General features: G+C 58.7%; 2 protein-coding genes across 5 annotated transcripts; one reads left to right on the top strand and one right to left on the bottom strand.

The window, feature by feature from the left end:
• Positions 1 to 5,354: 5,354 nt before the first annotated feature.
• On the top strand, positions 5,355 to 19,462 carry NRTN (neurturin). Of its 4 annotated transcripts, none has more exons than XM_070464878.1 (3): positions 5,355 to 5,791; positions 15,746 to 15,960; positions 18,873 to 19,462. In XM_070464878.1, the coding sequence occupies exons 2-3, from the start codon at positions 15,792 to 15,794 to the stop codon at positions 19,295 to 19,297; spliced, it is 594 nt and encodes a 197-aa protein (XP_070320979.1). In that variant the 5' UTR covers positions 5,355 to 5,791; positions 15,746 to 15,791; the 3' UTR covers positions 19,298 to 19,462. The 4 variants fall into 4 exon arrangements, with proteins under 4 accessions (XP_070320979.1, XP_020739365.1, XP_070320980.1 ...); XM_020883706.2 differs by having other exon boundaries at positions 15,742 to 15,960; XM_070464879.1 differs by lacking the exon at positions 5,355 to 5,791 and adding an exon at positions 5,831 to 15,112.
• A 2,533-nt stretch (positions 19,463 to 21,995) lies between these two features.
• On the bottom strand, positions 21,996 to 23,326 carry LOC110131238 (3-galactosyl-N-acetylglucosaminide 4-alpha-L-fucosyltransferase FUT3). Its single transcript, XM_020883763.2, has one exon. It carries the CDS (start codon positions 23,324 to 23,326, stop codon positions 22,235 to 22,237), a length of 1,092 nt encoding a protein of 363 aa, XP_020739422.1. The 3' UTR covers positions 21,996 to 22,234.
• Between the last annotated feature and the right edge of the window lie 485 nt (positions 23,327 to 23,811).

Raw genomic sequence — 23,811 nt, 5'->3', positions numbered from 1 at the left:
ATCTTCCCCCCCACCCCCAGTAAACTAAGTCCAGAACTGGTGGGAGTCGGCTCTGCCTCGGCTCCTCTGTGTCTTCAGCATGTACCAGGCCTGGCACACAGTAGGGGCTCCCTGAACACTTATTCAGTGAATGTATCTTGTCATAGCTAGGGAAACTGAGGCACTGGGGGCATACCTCCTCTGGGCCTGGTGGGGTGTCCCACCCTCACTGAGGCTGTGGCAAGGAGCTGAGGACCTCCCAGGTGCCAGCCTGGAGAGTGTGGGGACACCGAGAAAGATGTCCCCGCAACACTGAACTAGGCCTGAGTCATACAAATGCCTGACCTTGGCTGATCTGAGGAAGCAGGAGAGCGGCAGGTCACCCTGGGGCCCCCAAGCAGGTGGGGAGACTGAGGCACTCAGGAGGGGGTGGAGCTGGGCCTGGGAAGGTGCTGCTGGCACTCTGCCCAGGCACTGGGGCTCTCCCTGCCTCCGTCCCTTTTATTCTTCCTGTTTCTGGCTTAGCCTTTTTTGCTTCTCTTTCTGTATTTCCTTCTCTCTGTATGTCTGTCTCATGTATGTCTACCTTCCTTTGCCTTGCTCTTTTCCCCACATATTGGCTCTCCATCTTTCTCTCTCTCTCTTCCTCTTTCACTTCATCTGTCTCCATTTCTCTGCTGTTGTTGCCAGCCCCCCATGGTTGCCCTGCCTCCGCTCTGTCTCTCTCTCCCTCCACCGTCGCCCTCTGTCTGTCCCTCTCGGCTGGTCGGATGGGGGAGGAAGCGCAGGGCAGGTGTGGCCTGGGCTCTTTGCCCGCTGCCGCCGGGCCGCCCCGGATTTGCGGCTTTCGGCTTTCGCCTCCTTTATCTGGGGCTGCAGCTGCCCCTTATCTTCTGGCTTCAGGACACGAGACCAGGATTAGGGCAGCCTGGGCCAAGGACGCAAGGAGGCAGGGCCAGGCTGGCGGGTGACGAGGGCCAGGGTGCTGGGAGGTGTGTGCTGTGGGGCACCTGTGAGCCTTAAAATCTGGGGCTGCCGTGCACATCTGAGTGTGTGTGGTGGTATACACATATGCAGAGTGTGACTGACTTTGGGGGGGTGTCTGTGTTTTGATGTGCATATTTATGAATCTGTGAGCATGTGTATCTATTGTACGTGTGTGTGTGGATATTGTCGCTTTTGTGTGTGTGGGGGGGGTTGTCTGTGATCTCCCATAAGGTTCTCAGCCCTGGCTCCACCTCTCAGGTGTCCCCCAACCCCAGGCCCAGCCCCCTTTGCCTCCCCAGCCCTCTGCCCACCCCCACCCCCACCGCCTGATGGCTTTCCTGCGTTGCCGACCTGGGACCCCCAGGGACAGGGCCTTCGACCTGTGACCTGGGGCTGCAAATGGCCCTGCAGGGACAGCTGGCGGCCCTGCTTTTTCCATCATCCTCTCCTGGAATCAGCCTGCTCCTTCCTGCCGCCCACAGGCCTCATGGGTCCCCATCCTGGCCAGTCCGACCGGCTCCTTCCCTGGTCCCTGGGGCCCTTGCTCTGACCCCCGGCCAGGAGTGGGTGTTCAGCTGTGTTCTCAGTAGGAGCTGAGGCCTCGCTCTGCCCTCAGCATCTTCCAGCTCAGGGTGAGGATAATTTTGATGAATCCAGAGCCTGGTTTCAAGGAGCTTCTTGGCTGGGCATCAGCAACCCTGTGCTGAAGAAACATGGAACCATATCACAAAAGGGAAAGCTGAGGCACAGCAAACTCAGGACCAGCACACTGGGGGGGATGGAGTAACACTCAGTGTGTGAGGATGCTCTGACTGGAGGGGTGGCTGGAGGGACAGAGAACACAGAAGGCCCCAGGCCACCTCACCCTCCATGGGCTGGTCCCCAGAGGGGTCCCCGAAATGCAGCCGTGGGCCTGCAGGGCCTGGACCAGCTCCTGGAGTTAAGATGGAAACTTCTCCACCAGCCAAGTCTCTGAGTCTTGGCCAATGGCCACCAGCTTCCCTAACCCTCTGCCTCAGCCTCTACCCATGAACAGAACACTCCCCTGGGAAGCAGTGACCATCGGGCGGGGGTGGGGGGAGAAGAGGGCCCTCTGACCAGAGGGGACAGGTTGGAGGAGCAGTGGGGGACAGTGGTTACATGTTTCATAGTCATCCAGCCCCAGAGTTGAGCTGTTGTCTTACTGTGTGACCTGGGGCTAATATCTTGACCTCTCTGATCCTCAGGTTTCACAACTGCACCATGGGCTTATAGCACGCTGGGGAATGGGAGGCCTCGCCTGGAGCTACCTGGCGAGATGTGCTGTGGAGGAGTCAGTGAAGGAGCAGAACTAATTTCCCAGTAAACATGGGAGAGGGGGTGGCGATGGGCAGGTGGTTGGGCCTGGCTGCCCCTGCTATGTCCTACCCCTGCCTCAGCCTTGACCTTGGGGCCAGCCAGCTCAAACCAGTCACAGAAGTCACATGCCTTTGAGTGCCCCCTGCTCTTCACTGAGCTTCACCACCCCGCCCCCCCCCCCTCCATCCGTGCGCTGAGAGAACACAGTCCCTAGCCACGGGCTGACTTTTAGCGTGGGAGGTTCAAGGCTGGGTTCCACCCACCCCGCCCCACAGTAGCCCAGTCTGGAACAAGCAAGGTTTAAAAATAAAGCATTGTAAATATCCGTGTTTCCTACAAATAGAACCAACCCCTGAATCCCCTCGGCCTCACAGGCAGCCAGGCGCAGACAGCTCCCTTGACGGAGGTGGGGGGGCGTGTCGTGTGTGTACCAGTTCCCGCTGCTGTGTGAGTCAGCCAGTGTGACAGGGTGTCTGTCTGTCACCACCTGTCCAGGGGGTGACAAAGCCTGTGGTTGGCGACAGAGTGGCCAGCGTGCTGGGTTGTATGAGGTGACATGCATTGATGTCAGAGGGTGTCACACCTGTGTCTGATGTGATCACGTGGGGCCGGCCTTGAGGAGGGTCGGGGCTCTAGGGGCCTGAGTGTGACAGGGGCTGCCTCCTCCGTGCGTGTTTGGGTCAATGTGTGTGTCCCTGAGTGTGCAGGCGTCTCCTTCCAAGTGGGGAGCGTGACCGAGTCTCTCCACGGTGGGGGAAGGTGCGCTTGAGTCCTACGCCCCCGGGGCCCCGCCCTCAGCCCCGCCCCTCGACCCCGCCCCTGCCCCCCTGCCCACCCGAGAGGAAGAACCGGGTCTTTCAAGTCGCTGTTACCAGGGCAACCATTTTACGAGCGTCCACATGGTGGGCACATGTATGTCCTGCACCCCATGTGTCTGTACGCCCCTGCCCCCATGGCCCCCAGCCCAGGCGGGGAGGGGGCGGTGTCCAGGCGTTGTGCGGTTAGCAGAGGCGGCCAAGGGGCCGCTGGTAACAGCTTAATGATGGCTGGCGGGGTGGGGGTGGGCTCCTGGTCTGGATACGGGTGTGCAGAGGGGCTGTGCTTCCCGGACCTGCACGGTGTGTGCGTGTGCGCCTGAGTATGCATGACACAGGGTCTCCTCGACTCCTGTGCGTTCATGGCTGTGCAGTGGGCACACGATGCTCGGCCTTGCGTATGACTGTCAGAGGGTTTTGTGTGAAGGTGTGGGTGTATGTGTAACAATCTGCCAAGTGGGCACGTGTGTGCAGGAGCAATCCTACTCCGAGCCGTGGAGTCCCCTTGGGGTTGCTCTGAGGGCCAGTGGGCTGCTAAGCGCGTGAATAGCACGTGTGTCTGTGTGTGTAGGGATGGCGCTGTTTTAGAAGGGTGTGCGGGTATGCGTGAAAACGAGCATGGCACTGGGTGTGACCCTGCCTGGAATAAGGTTTGGGAGTCAGTGCCTCACCCTTCCCTCCCGGCCAGGGTGTGTGTGTGTGTCGCTGAGAGTGAGTCCTTAACGACACCAGTAGTGGCAGACGCGTGGCCATTACTCAGCAAGTGGCATGGTTACTCATACTTAATAATTCGATCCTTACTGAGACCCTTACAGGATCTACTGCTAACACCCCGTGTTATAGACGGGGAAACCAAGGCACGGAGAGGCAAGCACAGACCCCTGGTCTTTGCATCCTGGACTGGAATCGGGCAGCTGCGGGGCTCCGGCTCTGACGCACACTCACCCTTTTTCCTTCCCCGACAAATTCAGAATCCAGGCTGCACCCCGCTCGCGCGTCCAGTGCGCCCCACACCCCCGTGGCTGGGGTGCCTGTGTGGTGGGGGACCTAGTAGCCATACAAACCCCAGGCAGCTGGGATCAGCGGAATGCAGGCGGCCTGAGTCAGAGTGAGGAGGCCCCAAGAAATCAGGCCGCGGGAGTGAGAACCAGAGCACCCGGTTGCAGGCGGCGGCGGGGACTCAGAGGGCAGGAGCAGAGAGCTGGGGCAGGGGGCGGGACTCTGGGGCAGGGGGCGGGACTCTAGGGAGGGCGTTTCACCGTAACTAGGCCGGGGTGGGGCGGGGCCATAGCGGATCAGTCCCGCCCACCCATCCAGCCCCGCCCCCTGAGCCCTTTGAAGCCGCTAGGGGGCGCATTGGGAACGCGGAGCCGTCGGGGAGGGTGCCGGATGGGTTTGGGCTCTCTGGGCCGCGGTGGGCCTTGGTGCCCAGGAGAGCGCCGCCGGGAGCCAGGGGTGGGAAGGTATCCCCCCGCAGAATCTGGCTCGGAGGCCAGACTAGAGAGAACTGCCACTTGATGAGAGGCGCTGTGGACAGCCGGGTATCGTCCGTCGTCGGTCTTAGGGTCTCATTTGCTATCTTAGGGGGAAACTAGGTCCCAGAGGGGAATTTCTTTAGCTTTCTGGAATGAGGATCTGGGAAGGGACTGGGGACCCCGCAATACCCAGTGAGGTGAGGGGAGAAATTGTGGGCCATGATTACCGCGTCGGGAGAGTGTTGCGGCTCTTAATTCCACGGAGGCGGACCTTTGGGGGGTCTGGAGAAGTCTCGGATTTATGGAAGATTCACCGTCGGGGTTCTTTAAGTGGGAGTGGGATATAGCTAACCTGGAGGGACGCTGTCCCGGGGGGGGAGTCCCTCAAGGGGCTCCCTTGGCGAGAAGACTTCTTGAGGCCTTGCGTTCCGGAAGGGGACCGAGCAGGATAGGGGGGAGGGGTCTGGCAGTAAGACCGGTTCTCTGTGGAGTGGGAAACGCTGAAGGTCGAGGGACTGGCATGGGGGGCACTGTGGCTCTTATCTCAGCAAGAGGCCCTTGGAGGGGGGCATTACAAAGGTGCGCCGCCCGGGCCTCTGGGGCCAGGGGATATCGCCGTCTAGGGGGGTGCTGCTGTCCTTGCACCCTTGCCACCTGCGTTGTTCAGGTCCCCCTCTGGCTGGGAGGGACTGGGCGGGGGCGTCTCCCAGTCCCGGGAAATCCGAGCCACCGCCCCTGGCCCCGCCCCTGGCCCCGCCCACCGGCCCCGAGCCGGCCGAGCCGTCCGCGGCGGGAGCGGCGGAGGCGGCGGGAGAGCGCGCCGTGGAGCCGCTCGGAGCGCCTGGGCCCCTCACGCCGCCGCCTCGGAGCCCAGCGCCACTCACCGAGGCCGCCCGCGCCGTCTGTGCGCCCCTGCGCCCCGCGCCCTCCGAGCCGCAGGCCGTCCAGGGCACCCCTTCAGCCCCAGCCTCCGCCGGGCCAGGATGGCCGCAGCCCGCGGCTGAGCGAGCCCGGGGGGGCCCCATGGGCTGGCCCGCGCCGCGCCCCCCCCGCGGCCGCCCCCTCCGGCCCGGGCCCCCCCGGGCGCCGCGGGCCCAAGCGGCCCGGATGGCGGTCGCAGTGGCAGGGGCAGGGGCTGGGGCCGGCGCGGGCGGCAGGCGCGGCCGCCACTGACGGCTAGTAGGGCGCCCGGAGCAGGTAAGCAATGGCAGAAGGGGGGCCCGCAGAGGACTGGCGCGGGGGAAGGACTGGCGCCCATGGACGGAGGTTGCGGGGGCGTCCAGGGACTCCCGGTAGACCAGTAGCTTCCCGCCTTGAGCCAAGAACAAGCGTGTGTATGAGGGTGGGGTCAAGAGGCGACAAGTCCGCGTGTGGCAGGCGGTCGGGAGGGCGATGTAAGCGCCTCTCTAAGCTAGGGTCTGGCCAGGGGAGGGGGTGGTCCCTGTCCGACGGGGCGGGCGCGCTTCTGCCTCCTCGGACCCTCTTGTATGCTTCTGGAGAGAGGGTGGAAACAGGAGCAGCCGGACACCACTCCCCAGCCTTTAGGTGGGCGAGACCCAGACACCCCTTCGGTCTTGTGATCTACAAGGGGCCGCGGGGGACAACCGGATCCCGCGGACCCTGAGTGGGGGGCTGCCGTCGCGGCCCAGCTGCACGCAGAAGTAAACATCTGTCAGTGGCGCGTTCCAGCCACGTTCCCTGCGCGCCGCCGCCGCTGCCGCCGGGGACACGGTGTCCTCCGGTAAGGGCCCAGCTCTCTCGGCTCCTGGAGCCTTATGCAGCCGCAAGAGGGCGCGAAATCATTTGGGGGGGGGGGGGGTCCCTTAAGGGCAAAGACCAAATTTGAAGAAGAAAGGGCGGTCATCCTTCCTCTTTTTAGTAAAGGCATCTCTTACTCAGGATGGTCCCAAAATTCTCCCAGAAAATGTGGTTTGTCAGTTCACAGTCTTTAAGCGGAGGGGCCTGCAGACAGTGGGCAGATGTGGGCTGGGACCAGAGACAGAAGTGACTTCTCTCCTGGGGTGGGTGTCACCACAGTCCCCTCCCCAGGAAGCACCAGCATACATATATCACGGTGCCACTGGCCTGGCTCAGTGGGCCTTTGGTTACCTGCAAGGCTGAGGCCAGCAGCCCAGATCTGGGGAGTATTAGGGCCTATGTGGGGGGCATGGAACGCCAGACCCCTGATTTTCCTCACTCCTGCCTGCCCACCCTGTCCGACATCCTTTTCTGTCTGTTCCATGACACTCTTTGTCTGTCTTTAAAAGAGCCCCGGGCTGAGGAAGTCCTAAAAAGGCTTGACTAGTCTAGGCAGACACCCCTCCCCACACCCTTCATTCTAGGACTCCTGAAGTTTGAGGTTCCACAGCCACTCCCAGGCCTTACAGCCCACTCTCACACAGCTGCGAAGAGCTAGTTCCAAAGGTGCAGGGGAGAAACCGAATCACGCCTCCTGACAGTTGGGCACAGTGTTTGGAGTTCTACCATCACTGCTTGTCCCTCAGGTGATAGGCCTCAGTATTCAGGGGGTGAGAAATGGATACAGCTTTCAAGAGTCTGGAACAAGTGAGGGAACCAAACAGTTTGCAGCCAGGCAAAGAATACAACCAAGAGATCATTTCCACCAACACGTATTGGACTGCCACGGTGTAGCTGACTCTGTTTGGGGTCAGGCTCCTGGGCTTTGTCCTTCCAGGAAGACAAATTTAAATCCAAGGTGGAGGCCAGAGTGGGGAGCAAAGGCACTCCCTCCAGGTAGGAGGGTCAGGGGAGACTTCCTAGAGGAGAGCCACTGGGGTTGGGGCTGTACAGGAGGAGTAGGAGTTTTCTAAGTGGGACCAGTCAAGGCATCCAGGTAGTAGAAACTGCATATGCAGAGATCTGGAGGCAGGAAAGTGAATGCGTGGTTTTGGAAAATCCAGGGGGCCTGAGTGTGGGAGGGAGAGATCGTTCTGAAAGGCTGACAGAGAACTGGGCTGGGGCCTTCAAAGACAGAGTCCTGGAGATGGGAGCTGGAGACACAGAGAGAACAGGTCTTTTAATGCATCTGGCATCACTGGGTGCATCCATTTTTGCTGAGAGGTTCTGGGATTCTTCTGCAGATGCAGCTTTCCTGGTCCCCTAAGGTGGGGTAGGGGACTCTAGACCTCAAGGCCCACGAGGGGAGACAGGATCTTCCCTCTGCCCAGTGAGCATCAACTGAGCAGCCACAGTGGGAGGCTGGTTCTCCCCATTTCACATCTGAGAAAACTGAGGCTGGGCAAGCTGGAGAGATCTTTCCTTATGTGCCATGTAATTAATTCCTGAGCCCTAAGCTACCATGTGCCAAGCTATGCACCAGGATGAAGCAGAAAGTAAGACAGGCCCGGGGCCTGCTGCACTCATGAGGGGGAGGGTGGGGGGCAGACCTGAGGCTCTCAAAACAGCCAGCCAGCCTCCTGGACTTTCAGGGTGTGTAAGGGCCACCACGGAAGCCTGAGTAGGGTCTGGGACACTTTGGCATCGGTGTTCAGGAGCAGAAAGATCTTCCCTTCCAATCCCAGAGGACTCAGGCTTTGTTTGGCCCTGGAAGAAATCCAGCAGGTGGCCCTCACTTCCCAGCGGGGGAAACAGAGCCCAGAGCAAGGGCCCCACCATCCGTGCCTAAGGAGCTCAGTATGTGAGGATCCCAAGGCAGAATTTGAACTTGGGGACATTGAAAAGGTGACTCGGGTCCCCTGGTTCCCAGGGCACCTGTGTTAGAGTTTGCGACACGTCAGAGGTCTGTGCCTTGGTTTCCCTTTCTGTCACAAGGCCAGGTTTGTGTGGCGTCCCCCTGGCTACTCCTGGAGGACCCACGTCCCTCGCACCACCCACTGGGCCCCATGCCAGCTGCTCAGCCGTGCCAGTGCCAGGCCTCATTAGGTTGATCCTGTTATTCTCCCCCAGGAAGGTCCCCCCGCAACGCCCGCCCCAGATGCCTGTAAGGCCTGTCCCAGGCCAGCTTGGCTAAGCCAGACCAGCCTGGTATGGTCGAGGTGGGAATTTTATGGGCCAGCCACAGAGGGCCAGGCCAGAAACAGCGGGTCTGAAAAGCCGGCAGCCCCACCACACACACGCTCCCTGGCCCAGCCTCCCCAAGAACACGCCTGCACAGTGGCTGGTATAAGAAGTGGGCACTGATGGGAAATAGGACCCCCTCATCTCTCCTCATCTCCCTGGCTAAGTTTGCTCTGGTCACCCCGGTCCCTTTGAAAAGCTATCATCCTGTCTCTGAGCCTTTGCTCATGCAGTTCTCTCTGCCTAGAACACTGTTCCTAGATCTTCACATGGGCTCAGCACAAATCCTGCCTCCTCCGAGAAGCCCTCCTTGACCACTCAGCCTAAAAGCAGCCCTGGTTACTATTGCTTCACCTTGTTTTATTTGGGGGCTGTTGTTGCACTGACAACCTCTAAATTACCCTTTCTTTCTTTTTTTATTTGGCTTTAATTGTATTTTTTTCTTTTATTTTTTAACTGGAGTATAATTGCTTTATGATGTCATTGTGTTAGTTTCTACTGTTTTCTTCTTTCTCTCTCTCTCCTTCCTTTCCTCCTTTCTCTCTTACTTTTCTAGCCACACAGCTTGTGAGATCTTGGTTCCCCAACCAGGGATCAAACCTGGGGCCCTAGCAGTGAAAGCGCAAAGTCCTAAGCACTGGACTGCCAGGGAATTCCCTAAAATACCTTTCTCTCTTTTTTATTATCCATTTCCCTTAATGGGTGGTCTGAGCTTGGCAAGGGCGGAGTCCCAGGTTGGCCGTGGTCGTCCTGTGTTCCCCGGCTGGCCCAGCACCGAGTAGGCACTCCGTAAGTGTTGAGTGAATGTGTTGGGGGCAGAACCGCCTGGCACACGGGCTTCCTGCCATGTGGGTCTTCTGTTTACTTGCTAGTTCTGCTCTGCTGTGTGTCTTTGAGAACATTTTCTCCTTCCCTGACCCTCAGCCCCTCCAAAACAGCAAGACCTTGCTTCTCTCTGTCCACCCCTGGCATCACCCTTGTTACAGGGGTTGTGGAGACATTGAGAGAACAAGTTTAGAGTCAGACCCTGGTTCAACTGCAGCTCAGCCACTTAATTTCTGTGTGATCTTGGGCAAGTCACTTTACCTCTCCAAGCCTCAGTTTCCACGTGGTAAATGGGGCTAATAATAAGAACAACATCTTTTCCAGAGACTGTGGCGGGAGAAATAAACATGGAAAGCACTCAGCAGAGGGCTCGGCACTAAATAAATGGAATAGCCAACACTGCAGGTGTTAATGTTATTGTTCTTGCTCTTGCTGTCATGAGGAAGGCCATATGGTACAGTGTTCAGGAAGGTGGAACAGAGGGCACTGAGGCTGGGGCTTTGAAGGATGAGTAGGAGTTTGCCCAACCGCCTGAGTTCAAATTGTAGCTTGGCCATTCATTCATGCTCTGTTTGACCCTTAGGAAGACACTTCAGCCTTTTGGACTTATTTTTCTGTCTACACAATGGGGATAAAATGGTCCACACCATTCTGCGAGTCACTAGAGGTAAAGCGCTTAGAACAGCAGCAATGGTGTTGTTCACTAGTGTTAGTATGAGCTATTTTTCTTTAATACTATTATCACAAAGCAACCAACACAGAAGTCCTCCCCAGAAGTCGACTCCTCAGCCTCACTTTGGTGAAGACAGACCCAAAGCCCCTTAAGATATGCTCAGGACCCGAGACTTGATTCTCAGAGTAGCAGGGAGCCAGCGATGGTTCTAGCAGTCAGGCAGCAGGCAGCTTCTAGGTTGGAGGAAAAAGAGGAAAGGCAGGGCTCCCACCTCTGGCCAGGCCTGGGAGGTTCTGCAGGGGGCGTCTGTGCCTGCACCCTCCCAGGAGGCCACCCCACAGGCTGGCCCCTGACCCCCGCAGACGCGACATCGGAACCAGCTGTGCTAGCCAGATGTTCCTGGTTTACCCGCAGATGTGCGACGCTGGCTTGCGCCTGCCCCGGCCTCCCCATCCCCACCAGAGGGTGGGGCTGGGCCCTGGGGCCCTCCGAGGGAGGGGGCACATTTTTGTGGGCTGTGGAATTTGTTTCTCGTTTTGCAGAACCATTGAATCTTGTTTTGAGAGAAGCCCAAGTCCCACCCGTTTCCTCATCATGAAATGGGGCCTCAGTTTCCCCATCAGTAGATCCCTAGGGAACCCCCAGGGGCCATCTGGGGTAAATGAAATGAGCAAGGCTGCCCGGGGAATGGGCCCAGCTGCCAGCCCCAGAGCTGGAGGATTGATGGAGGAGACAGAGAAGGGCGTGCAAGCACCCACGTCTGACACCTGGGCCCCGCTGCTGCCGTTGGCCAGGCCTGCAGGACTTCACTGAACAAAAATGGCCCTCCAGATGAGGAGGTGTCCTGGGCAGCCCATTGTACAGATGGGAAACTGGGGCTCAGAGAAGGGGAGGAGCTTGCCAGGGGAGGAGCTGTGTGCTTGCCACACAGCTCCCTTGCCATGTGATCCAGCCAGGAAGAGGCAGAACATGGATGCGAGTTCAGCTGTCTGGACCCCAGGTGCCGCAGCATCCAGACACACCCTTCTCCAGGGGCTGGCCCGCAGGTGTGGCCAACCCCACTACTGCCCACATGGCTTCCCAGCCTGGCTTGTTCTGCCCGTGGGTGGCAATGACAGCCCCACATGCAACCTGGTCATTCCTATAGTGTGGGGCGGACCTCCTCAGACCCTTTCTGAAGTTGGGGGAACAGAGATACAGGAAGACCAGAGGCAGATCTGGGAGTGAAGTGCAAGGGGAGAACAGTGTTAGTGGAGGGAGGCACCACACGGGCAAAAGCCTGGTGACTGTGGATGGAATTCTCAATGTCCATCTTTGCTTTGAGGGGACCCAGCCCAGGCTGTCCCTCCAGAAACTCCTCCTGTCCAGCAAAAACAGATATGGATCCACACACTATGCTGGCAGAGCTGGGCAAGAGTGAAGACCCTGCAGCTGTGGGGATAGATAGGGAGCAGGCATGGCTTTCAGGAGGAGGGGCTATAGGAGCTGGGACTTTGAAGGATGAGTAGGAGTTTGCCTGATGGAGACAGGCATGCCTCTCCCAGACTGGAGAGATGAATGGGTGGGCGGAGGGTTCCCCTCCCCTCCAACCTCTCCCTGGGAACAAGCATGAAGCAGGTTCCTCCCTGAGGCCGGCGGCTCTGCAGGCTGAAGGCTGGTGACCCTGGGAACAGGTATGCCTGGTGGGTGTTCCCTGGGAAGCTCTGTGGAAAGGTGGAAACTTGGAGCGTTGCCGGGACATCAAGATAACGAACATTGTTTCCTGGCACCATCAAAGAAGCTGCCAGGAACACCCCCACACCCTCACCCTAATTGTCTGCTCCTTGGATAACTGGAAAGATCCAGCTGGCTGTGTGTCTACGGGCTGTTCATCACCCCTCTCTGAGCCGCAGTTTCCCCTCCCTCCCAGCGCTGGGGACTCTGTGGCCTCCAGCTAGAAGTTGAGGTCATTCCAGAGGTCATCCTTGCTGCAGTTCAGACTGACCTGACCCCCATGAAGGGAGATGCCCCCTTCCTTAGGCAATGAGGATTCTCCAGGGTCTGGACATTGTTGGCTTGAGAGGGGACCCCTGACCAGGTCCTGTCTGGCAGATGGGTGACACTTGAAATGCCAGCAGGTGTGGGCAGAGCAGGCCCTTTCCTCTGGGTCATTCTGCTCCCACACTCCCCTCTCCCCACTCGCAACCTCCTGTGGCTCCACTGCTCAGTGCCGCCTGGAATCTGCAGACAAGGGCCCCCAGCACTGGCAGGATGTTTGTGTCTGCACGCCTGTTTGCACGAGTGTGGCTGGAGTATAGGATGCAGGTGATAACAGGCATGCCTGTGCACGCACAAGTTCAAGTCCTCAAGGGATGGCTTGGAGGCGGCACGTGTGTGGCGTGCCCATTCTCTGTGTCAGTGTGCAAGAGACAATATGTGTCTGAGTGTGCAGGTGCTTGATTTGTGTGGGAGTGTGAGTCTCAAGGGTGTGTGAAAGCTCCCATGGGCATGAGAGAGTGTAAGGGGTGTGATCAGGGGAGCTCCCAAGGGCCAATCAGGATGTGTGTGCGTGTGTGCAAATACTAGTGAGTGGTAGCGCTTGAATGCTATGTTTGTGAGTAAAATGCCTACATGTGAGAGTATGAAACATGCTAGCATGTGAGTGCAGTGATGTTCAGGTGTGAGGGTGTGATGATGTTTGAGTGTGTGGTCATGTTCTAGGTGGGAAAACACCTGAGTGTGTGGTTGTGTTCAAGCATGTGAGTGGAATTCTGTTTGAGGGTGAGTGAGACCACTGAGTGTGTAAGCAGGATGGCATCTGAGCATGTTGGAATGTGTGAGCTGGGCAGTGTCTGAAAGTGTGCATGCAACAGTGATTGGGCACACATGAGAGAGAGTGTGTGTGTGCGCACACACGTGTGCTGAGTGAGTCAGTGTGTGTGAGTCTGGGAAGGCTGGGTGTGAATATGAACCCCCAAGTGTGCTGTGTGAGTGCCCACCTTCCCCATGACACAAGCACACAGATCATGCACACCTGGTCTCCTCCATGCCCTCCGCCATACCCGCTCCCCATCAGGTCCATGCCAGAGACAAACCAGTTGGGTGACCCCCATACAGAAAGGCCCATTGTTGCAGATGCTTATCAGCTGTGCCTGCCAGTTCCCCTCCACCAGCAGTCCCCTGCTTTCCCATCCCCCTCAGAGCTCCAGGAGGTCTGGAGCTTCAAGGCCACCAGGGGCTCCTGTGGCTGGGCCATCTCAGGGCTGGAGACCCATCTATCCTTTCAGCCCCCTGTTTTATACTAGTGCTGTACAGGGACCTTGTTCCAATCTAACAGGGAAACTGAGGCACACCACTCCAAGAATTGGGTGTGACGACCAGAGGTCTTGCACCTGGGGGGTTTCCCTGTCTCCCCCTGCCAGGGTGGGTGAGGCCACCAGAGTTCTCCTCTTAGCTCTGTGACCCCGGGCAGGTCACTTTGCCACTCGGGGCCTCAGTTTTTCCATCTGTAAAATGGGAATAAGGACTCTTGTGAAGTTAAAATGACTTAATAATGTGCATTAAATTTGTACAATGGGATCTGGCATCAAGTAGGGGCTCATTAAGAGTAAAGGCGGTGGGTTTGGGCACTTGATAAATGCCAAGACTGACCTGTTTGCTGCACAACCTTGAGAATGAAGTCTTCTCCCAACCCACAAGGCTGCATGACCTGCACAACCTGTCCTCCTCACCTCCCTGCCTTCACCTCCCCTTGTTCACTTTGCTCCAGCGACATGGGGTTGTCCTGATGATTCCTTCAACCAGCCAAGCATGGCCCTGCCCTAGGGCCTTTGCACATGCTGTGTCCACAGCACTCCAGGCTGGTCCAGGGTTTGTTTACATGGCCCCAGGTTGGGACCCTCATTATCCATCACCCCACTGACAGTAATAACATTATCACCACAGTAATAATAACAGCAGTATCAAATACCACCACGGACTTCCCTAGGAGTCCAGTGGTTAAGACTCTGCGCTCCCAATGCCAGGGGCACCTGTTCCATCACTTGGCTGGAGAAGATCCTGCATGCCTCATGCAAAAAAAAAAAAAAAAATGCAATACCACCAACAGTGGCAGGTCCTCAGAATGACTCCAGAGCATTTGCTCCGCCCACGTGGAGCACTGTGACAAAGAATCCGGGTATGAGTCTCTAGATCATTTCCTAGCTGTGCCCTTGACCAAGCCTCTCTTTCGTGCCTGTTTCTCCAGTTGTAAAATGGAGGTTACAATGCCTCCTTCCTGGGCCCAGCACCGGTTCTGGTACACAACGGGGTTAACAAGCGTTCTCCGTTACTTACTGTCTGGTGCAGGTCCTGTGCGGGTGCATCCTTGGGGCGGGGGGAGAGGCGGTTCCAAACTTACTGCTCTTAACCACGCCCCGCCCCCCTCCACCGACACTGGCACATCACACGCAAATGAAATGCAAATAGCACGCAATGAACTGCTCTGGGTAGCGCACAGGTCAGCCTGTGTGGCCCGAGGCGCGCGCGCGCGCGCGCGCGGGGGGGCGCCCAGCACCCCGCCGCGGAGCCGGGGCGCTGACCGTCGTCCAGCCCGGCTTTCATCGCTCCGTGTAAATGTTTACACCGGGCCGGCCGCCAGGCCCCGCGCCGGGCGGCCGGCGGGGTAATGTAAACGCGGGCTGGAGGCCGCTCAGTGGCGGGGAGCTTCTCAGACAGGGTGGGGGTGTAGGGGTACGCAGGAGTTATTAAACATCTACTGTAAGCATGACGCGACTAGGCAACCACAACACTGAGTAATCGGTGCCCCAGTAGAGGAAGCTTAGACGTTGTGGGGACCCAGAGAGTGCCCTTGCACGGGCCTGGGGCTGGGGAGGAGGAGCAATCAAGGCAAGCTTCCCGGGGGAGGCACCGTCTAAGCTAGGACCGAAAGTGGAATGGGAGTGGGCGGCAGTGGAGAAGAGAATGTTCTGGATGGAAGGACTCACTTGTACAAAGGCCTGGAGGTGGGTTGAGGGCAGCTTTGGTCCATTGCTGCCCACTTCTGGGCATCTATTTGTCTGGGGCGGGGGGCAGGGAATCTAGGCCCAGAGCAGGGCGGAAAGGCACTTCCAGGGACATTAATATGGCTCAACCCGAGGGCTCCAGCCTCCCAGACTGTACCTATGCTAAGCACCACCTCTCCTCACCACCCTTGTCCCACAGTGCCCCCTGCTGGGGATGTCCTCACCTTCCACTCTTCCCCAGACTCCCTGGGTTCCAGCCACGGCAGCCTCCTGGCTGGATTGGCCACCCCGGGTCACGCCTCAGGACCTTTGCACCGGCTGTTGCCCCTGCCTGAGATGCCATTCTCTTCTGCCTGGCTAGCTCCTACCTTTGCTCAAGTCTCAACTTTCCTCAATCCTCGGGAAAGCACTCTGGGGACGCCCAGATGGGGGCGGTTCCCAGGTTACCCCTGGCGCAGTGCCCACCTCCTCCCTGGCAGCACTTCCCACAACCTTGTTCAGTGGTTCCTAGATGAATCCCTTCTATATTATTATTGGTCATTAAGCAGGAGTGGTTCCAATTCAGGGGCCCCACCGTATCCCCACTAGCTGGTCCAGCACCCTGTGCCCGATCGTTTGTTGCCTGACAGACAGACGACGGAGGCCGTGTGGCTGACCACCCCGTGGACGCAGGCTGAGGATGCAGCGCTGGAAGGCAGCGGCCCTGGCCTCGGTGCTCTGCAGCTCCGTGCTCTCCATCTGGATGTGTCGGGAGGGCCTGCTCCTCGGCCACCGCCTCGGACCTGCGCTGGCCCCCTTGCGCCGGCCACCTCGCACCCTGGACGCCCGAATCGCCCGTCTGGCCCAGTGTAAGCCCTCCCCCGCCCCCTGTCTTGAGTCAGATACCCCCAACATCGCAGCGACCATAATAGTGGAATGTTGTACACAGTGGAGCGGGGCCACAGAGGCTTACTTTAGATGGGGTGGAGGGAGGGTGCAAATCCCCTCAACGGCCTGGCAGGGGTGTCAGAGGGGATGGTTGCTGGGAACTGGGGTCCCTCGGCTCAGCTGTCACAAGGAATTAGGCTCTCGCCCTGAGGGGCCCGGGGGCCAGATGGAGATTAGACCTGGGCATTCGGCCTGGGCGGCCCCTGCAGCACAGTGGGGGGGTGGAGGAAGAGGGAGGCTGGACCCGAGGCCCTAGTGACCTGCCGGGGGCGGGGACAGGGGAGGCAGAGAAAGACCTAGAAATAGGACGAGTCCTAGAAATGGGGAGAAAGACAGACATAGAGGAACAGAGGATGGGCGAGAACGATGTGGGAAAAGGTTAGGAGGTAGAAAAGTGGAAATGCCAACCCTGGGGTGTGTGGCTGCATGGTCCAGCTCCCCACTCGCCCCTGATGCCTGCCGGGCAGGGTCTGTGGGGCCGGAGCCATGTGTGGGCCCTGACTTAGTGTGTGCACGGGTGTGTCCACACGTGCATCCATGTGGGTGGATGGGGATTAGGTGTGAGCAGGGGAGCGTGCGTGGGCCCCGTGGGTAGGGGGTGCATGCACGCCTGTGTGCAAGTCTGCACCCGCCCTGCCGGCCCACACAGTCCTTCTTTCTTGTCTTCACAATGGACAAGGGTGGCCTCCGGCGCAAGCTCCACTTCCGCCCCCACCACTCCCCGCTTCAGGCTGCTAAATCCTTCCCAGGACACTGGGTCCCAGAGACCCAGGCTCCCCAAAGCTAGTGCTCCAGGCCCTGGGGGCAAAGGCCCAGTGGTGGAATTTCAGGTACCGGGGAGGATCTCGGCCCACTGTCGGGTCCTGCCTGCCCTGCATCCTGTCCCCGGATCCAGTCCCACTGGAGGAAGGACATGGATTTCCATACCCCAGAATCCCAGTGTTCTAGGTTCTGGGATTAATGCACTGATGGAGGAATCTCAGGCTTGGGCCAGGGAGGTGTGGACATCATCTCCTTGTATTCCAGACCCTGTGCACATGGCCAGGCCTGCTGGAAGGACAGATATACTAGAAGATTATTGTTTATCTGAAATTCACACTGAACCGGGGATCTGTATCTTAACCTGACAATCCCATGAATTAACTCTAGACACACATCTTTGGGGTGGGCACACTGGTGGAATTTTAGGCATCGTTAGTGAGCTAGGCTCACCCTGATCCCAGAGCAAGCAGTGCTTGCCACCCTACTCCTACCCATCTCCCAGAAGATGCTGTTGGGTGGCCCCCCATTTCTACCCTCCCAGCCCCAGCCAAAGTAGGGACTCTGCAAGTCTCACTGAGCAAACAATGAAAGTAGGGTACAGCAGGGTACAACGGGTGCAACGAAAGTAGGGTTGTCATCTGCCTGAAACTACAAGGCTCAGAGTGGGCAGAGCAAGGCTCAGAACTGGGGCTTGTCTGCTCTTGAGACCCGCCATGGGAGCAGACAGCTCCCAGGGTGACAGACAGCCCTTACCCCTTGGGCCTCCTAGGAAGCTATTTCTTTTGACAGCCAGGTGCGCCAGCCTTGGGGGCAGGTGGGAGCTTAAACTCCGGATTTCCTCTCTCAACCATAAGAGTGAGTGTCACCTGCTCAGGGGCTGGGATCCCCCTGTCTGCAGACCCAGTGTCAGTTCAGCGCTGCCTGCCATTCCGACGTCTACACTTCTCTCCTGGGGCTGAGGAGCACTGGGGCAGGACCAGCCGCTTGGGAAATAAATTTAGGCCGTGGAGCCCTGGGAATCTATGGCTCAGGGCACCTCCCGGCAGTTGTGGGAGGAGAGGGTTGGACGTGCACCAAACTTGGGCACAGGATGGAAGTGGGAAGACTGTTTGGTTTTCTCTCTGCCACCTGCCAGTGGTGTGGTCTTAGGCACCTCTTTGCCCCTCTGGATGCCCGGTTCCCTCACCGGTAAATGGGGGGAGCCCCTGACAGAAGCTGCAGTCACCCCATGTGGTAGGGCCAACACACAGTCTCAGTGGCTGCTGCTCCCCTGTGCATGTTGAGAAGCTCACACGCCTCATCTGGTGTGGTGAAAGGGGAAACTGAGTACCGCTACACGGTGGAGCAGGAGGGATGCGGGGAGGGAGAGGTGTTGTGAACAGGCCAGAGGTTCAGAGAAGATGCAGAGGTTTGGGTGGGGATCCCAGAGAGGGAGTGAGAGACCCATGACAGCTCAACCAAAGTAGGGGGTTGGGGTGTGGGAAGCAGGCCCCCAACACTGCTCAGAGAGCACGTGCCAGTGTCCTGGGGCAACCAGCATGGGGTGGGGACAGCTGGGGCCCAGGAGGGACCAGGATTTGGTTCACTACACCCCCTGCTGAGTGACCCCCCTCCTTTTTTTTTCTCCAGTGAGGTGAGAGCAGTTCAGTGAACAAGGGAGGAATTTCCAGTGCTGCCCTGCATAGGGATGGGGTCCACAGAGAGTGGTGGAGGGGTGTGCCCACAGGGAGACAGACACCGGGTCGGCTCAGCTCAAGTTGGGGCAGACTGGTATGTGGTACAGGAAATGGTTCTGGGCAGTCCATCTTAGGTGTAGGCTTCAGAGAAGAGTGCTCTTAGCCTTAGGGACCTAGCCTGGGGGCCTGGATATGCAACCCTTCCCTTACACACACGCCTCCCAGAAAGGGTGCATGAGCCGGAATCAGGGAGCAAGATAAGATGTGGTCGGGAGAGGGTGCACTAGCACCTGAGTCACCACCAGGTCCCTCTTCGCAGAGGAACAGCGTAGATATGGCGCTCCTTCCCATGCATCCACCCACTGACCCCCCGGCCCTTCTCTATCCCCTCGCAGACCGTGCACTGCTGCAGGGCGCCCCGGACGCGGTGGAACTTCGAGAACTGACGCCCTGGGCCGGGCGGTCCCCTGGTCCGCGCCGTCGGGCGGGGCCCCGGCGGCGACGCGCGCGTGCGCGGTCGGGGACACGGCCGTGCGGGCTGCGCGAGCTCGAGGTCCGCGTGAGCGAGCTGGGCCTGGGCTACGCGTCCGAAGAGACAGTGCTGTTCCGCTACTGCGCAGGCGCGTGCGAGGCGGCCGCGCGCGTCTACGACCTGGGGCTGCGGCGCCTGCGCCAGCGGCGGCGAGTGCGGCGCGAGCGTGTGCGCGCTCAGCCCTGCTGCCGCCCGACGGCCTACGAGGACGAAGTGTCCTTTTTGGACACGCACAGTCGCTACCACACGGTCCACGAGCTGTCGGCGCGCGAGTGCGCCTGCGTGTGACCCTACCTCAGCCGGCCCGGAGAGATGGCGGCCACGGCCTCCGCCCCGACGGCACCCACGGTCCCGCCTGGCAAGCCCCGCGACAGACTACCCACGCGCAGGAGATGCCGTCCAGGGCTCAGGACTCTCGCGTTAACTGTACCAAGATAAAGTGTGGAAAATCCAGCCGGGGTTGTGATTCGGCGCTGCGGCATGAGGGCCTACGGGGAGGAGACGCCATTTCCATTGGGAAGAGGGGGACGGGTACCACCTGCGCTATGGTGGGAGGATCCCATTTGCTTTGGGCCCGGGGGAAAGAAAGACGGCTTTTTTCAGGCGTACAGAAAGGGAAGAGGGGCTGAATGGGGGATGTCCACGGGGACCTTCTTTCGCGTCTCTCTACAGGCTCTCTTGCCTCTTCCAGGTGAGTCCTAGCCTACTCCCCGGCAAGGTGTCCTTCTGGGTAGGAAAGATTGAGCCACAGTGCAGATGGAAAAACTGAGGTCCAAGTGGTCCAAATCTCCCTCACCCAACAGACCTCTTCGGGCCTGGTCAGCTCCCACCAGGGTGAACTCAGAGCCACTATCTCCTTTCACTAGCTAAAAATATCCACGCTGCCCATCTCCCAGCGGGGGATAGGTCTGGGGCAGGCGCCAACACCATCTAGCCCAAAACCGGCGCTTGCTGGGGCACAGCTGGGTCCCCAGGGACCTAGGTCCTGGGGCCATAAAGCCTTTGGCCAGAGCTCGAGGGAGAATTTTCCAGGAGCCCCCGTGGAAGATGGAAAAAGCGTGATGCGGTGTTTAGATTTGCCCATGGTGTCACCTTGATGCTTGGCGCGCCCAGAATGGGCACAGGGTGTTGGGTTCCTAGCAGGCAGAGAGGGGTCTGCTGGTCACATGGGCTGAGGAGGGCGGGCAAGAGAGTGGCTGCTGCAAGCCCAGGCCTGGCTCACGGGGAGACCAGATGGAGTGGACTCCTACCCTTCTTCCCCTCAGACTGGGTGGCAGGGGAATGTCTCCAAGGCACAATTGCCCCTTTGCCCAGTTTGTCTAAGGGCACAGTCCCTTCTCTTCCATCCTCCCACTCTAGACTGGGGTTCTCAAAAGAATAGCCCCACCCTCTCCTTTCTGTGTGTCTCCTAGACTGGCCTCCTCGCTGCTGTGCTAAGGACCACCTTCTAGAACCTAAACATGGCGTCCTTCACAGACCCAATCCCCATCCCGATGCTGGGAGACTCAGATCAGATGCTCCACCCAGGGAGGCTCACCCGGCTGGGCAGGAACATCCCCAGCTTCCTGCTTTCCAGCCTTCTTTTTTGCCGTTGCGGCAGCTGGACCCACTGGAGTCAGCTAATATGCAGGACTTCCAGGAAAGCCCAAGAGCAGCGCTTGGAGGCCAGGCCCCAGACCGTGGGTGGTCAGCTTGGAAGGCAGTTTCAGAGCATGCTGGCTGGCTGGGGTCCCCACCCACCCCCGCAGTCTTTTGACTCTGAGGTTTGGGGTGGTGGATTCCTACATCATTCGGGCTGACTCAGCCTGGCGGCCATGGCAGAGAGGCCAGAGTTCCCAGCATCCAAGGAAGCTGAGCCTCAGTTTCCCCATCCTAGAAGGCCGTGAGCCTCAGAGTCGGAAGTTGCTCAGCCCAGGACACACCAGGAAAATCAACTGATGCTTGGGCCTGTGGTCCCTGAAGCTTGGCTGCCTTGTGTGTGTGTGTGGGGGGGGGGGGGGGCCTCCTGGGACCACAGCCTCCCTGTCTCCCACCCAGATCCAACCACAAGGCACTGGCCAACCAGAGAACTGGAACATAAACAAGAGCTGCCCTCGTAGAACCCAGGGCTGGGGTTTTCAGCAGTGCATGTGTCTGTCTCTCTCTTTCTCTGTCTCTCTCTCTCTCTGTCTCTCTCTCTCTCTCTCTGTCTCTCTCTCTGTCTCTCTCTCTCTCTCTCTGTCTCTCTCTCTGTCTCTCTCTCTCTCTCTGTCTCTCTCTGTCTCTCTCTCTCTCTCTCTGTCTCTCTCTCTCTCTCTCTCTCTCTCTCTCTCTCTCTCTCTCTCTGTCTCTCTCTCTCTCTCTCTCTGTCTCTCTCTCTCTCTCTCTCTCTCTCTCTCTCTCTCTCTCTCTGTCTCTCCCTCTCTCTCTGTCTCTCTCTCTCTCTCTCTGTCTCTCTCTCTGTCTCTCTCTCTGTCTCTCTCTCTCTCTCTCTCTCGACGCAGAGACTGCCACTCACATGGGGCTTAGAACCATGCGCAAACCTCGTTTGGGGGCATGCCCTGCCCCTCCTGTTTCCTTGCAGTGGGTATAGAAGATTCGCTTGTCTCAACCTTGCCCTACGTGACCTCCCAGATGGCCCCACCCCCACTCTCACCTGCTCCGGTGGTCTTCCCACCCTGCCTGAGGGTTTTTCCTACCTCTGAACACTTGGGGCCGGTCTGTTCTTCCAAGTGCAGGGCCATTCTGGGTGCCGTAGACTTTTGGGCAGGATGTCTGGCTCCCCATCCACTGGATGCTATCAGCCCACCCCATTTGTGACAAGTACAGATGTTGCCAGACCCTGTGAGTGACCCCTGGGAGCAGAGTTGCCCTGGAGGGAGAATGCTGGTGTGGAATAAGGGAGGACACGCCAGTTTTCCTCAGAGCATTCCCATCTGGAAAATGGCGTCAGTATTGCCAGCCTTAATACCCCAGAGGCGGTTCATCAACAGCAGCAGTAATCACAAACCAGTCCACCAGAGCCATCACCAGCGGGCAAGATGCCAAGGCCAGTTCCCCAGGGGCAGCCATAGCCCCTGGCAACTCACCCCTGCCCCCACCAGGTAAATTTCCTAGCAAGCGAGCTCCCAGGGAGGAAAGACCCCTGGCAGCAGAGGTGCCCAGTAGGTGAAGCCCCAGGTAAGGGAGAGCTCCAGCCACCCAGGTCCCCAGATCCTCAGCAGTGCAGGCGCCAGGCTGGCCAGCTCACTGGAACCAAGACGCAATACTGGGCACCGTCTGGTACCTGGGCTCCTGCTGCAGCTTCCAGCAGGCCTTACAGAACATCAGGGCCCAGGAGAAGGACCGAGGCCGCAGTGTCTCCCGCCACCGGAAGTAGTTCAGGTAGCTGGTGTGGTCCTTGTCCAGTGCTAGCAAGTACTGGGCCAGGTCCTTGGGGCTCCGGAAGTCTTCGACGTGGATGAAGGCTTTGGGTGGCAGGAACTGTTCATAGTTGACCCGGCTGGGGCCCAGGACCACTGGCACAGCCCATGCCTGCAGGGCATTCTTCCACAGCTTCTCTGTGATGTAGTCGGGGTGCAGGGAGTTCTCAAAAGCCAGGTAGAACTTGTACTGGGACAGCTGCTTGGCCATGAGCTTGTAGGGCAGTGGCGTGTGGGAGCGTCCGTACACATCCACTTGGAGGTGTGGCTTCAGCAGCTCGTAGTACTGCACCCTGGTAGAGTCTTTCCTCCAGTTGGACACCACCCAGGCCACCAGCTTGGTCTTGGCCGAGATGTTGAGCAGTGTCTCCACCGGCTGGCCGGACCACGGCTCGAGCCAGCCGTAGGGCATGAAGATATCTGAGTCCCGGCGGTAGGACATGGTGAGGTTGAAGTAGCCATCTAGGTCCTTCAGTTTCAAGCAGTTGCTGGGTGATTCCATGCTGAACCAAACCCAGCGCTGGCCAGGGGGCCGCGGGGAAGGCGGGAGCTGCATCTGGGGCCGGCTGCTGACCTCCCGGTGGTGCACGAGGACCGCATCCGCCTGAGGGTACTCGCTGCGGTTGACGGTCAGCTGGCAGTCAGCTGTGCCAGGCCACAGCTCCGAGCAGCGGGACAGAGCCACTGGCTGATTGAACGGCCACGTCCACAGCAGGACACGCAGGGGCAGGCGGGAGGGGGACCCCTCAGTGGCCTGGGAAGGGGCCCCCAGTTCAGAGACCCACGTGGGCTTGGGCTTATCTTGAGACACACGCAGATAAGAGAAGAAGCACAGAGCCAAGAGCAGCTGCAGCAGCAGCCCAGGAAGACAGTGGTGCCAGGAACACTTCACCTTGGCGCAGCCGGGTGGATACATGCTTTGGAGCAGCTGGGAGGAGGGGAGAGTGAACATGGCATCTTTGACAAGAAGGATAATAACACATGCCCAGGGACTTCCCTGGTGGTCCAGTGGCTAAGATTCTGAGCTCCCAATGCAGGGGTCTGGGGTTTGATCCCTGATCAGGGAACTAGATCCTGCATGCCACAACTAAAGATCCTGGCATGCTGCAATAAAGATTGATGATGCCTTGTGTCACAACTAAGACCTGGTACAGCCAAATAAATGAATAAATATTTTAAAAAAAAAACCCAATAACACACAGGCCTAGTGGGCAGATGTGGGTTATTTCTATTTTACAGATGAGAAAACTGAGGCTAAGGGACTCAGAGAAAACAGCAGAGCTGGCCCTAGAGTCCACGCTCTCCTACCCACCAGGTCACACAACCTTTTGACCTAGGGTACATTCCAATGGTTATCAGGTCCCACCCTGACCGTGACTTTGCCCTTGCCCTTTCTTAGCT

The sequence above is a fragment of the Odocoileus virginianus genome, chromosome 3 (assembly GCF_023699985.2).
Source record: "Odocoileus virginianus isolate 20LAN1187 ecotype Illinois chromosome 3, Ovbor_1.2, whole genome shotgun sequence".
NCBI classification, from domain to species: domain Eukaryota; kingdom Metazoa; phylum Chordata; class Mammalia; order Artiodactyla; family Cervidae; genus Odocoileus; species Odocoileus virginianus.
This window is presented reverse-complemented; position numbering and strand designations above follow the sequence as displayed.

Excerpts from the sequence above, each read along its gene's own strand:
- NRTN (XM_070464878.1), top strand. The coding sequence starts at position 15,792 with ATGCAGCGCTGGAAGGCAGCGGCCCTGGCCTCGGTGCTCTGCAGCTCC. Across the intron at positions 15,961-18,872 it reads AATCGCCCGTCTGGCCCAGT|ACCGTGCACTGCTGCAGGGC; the intron begins GTAAGCCCTCCC and ends ATCCCCTCGCAG.
- LOC110131238 (XM_020883763.2), bottom strand. The coding sequence starts at position 23,326 with ATGTATCCACCCGGCTGCGCCAAGGTGAAGTGTTCCTGGCACCACTGT.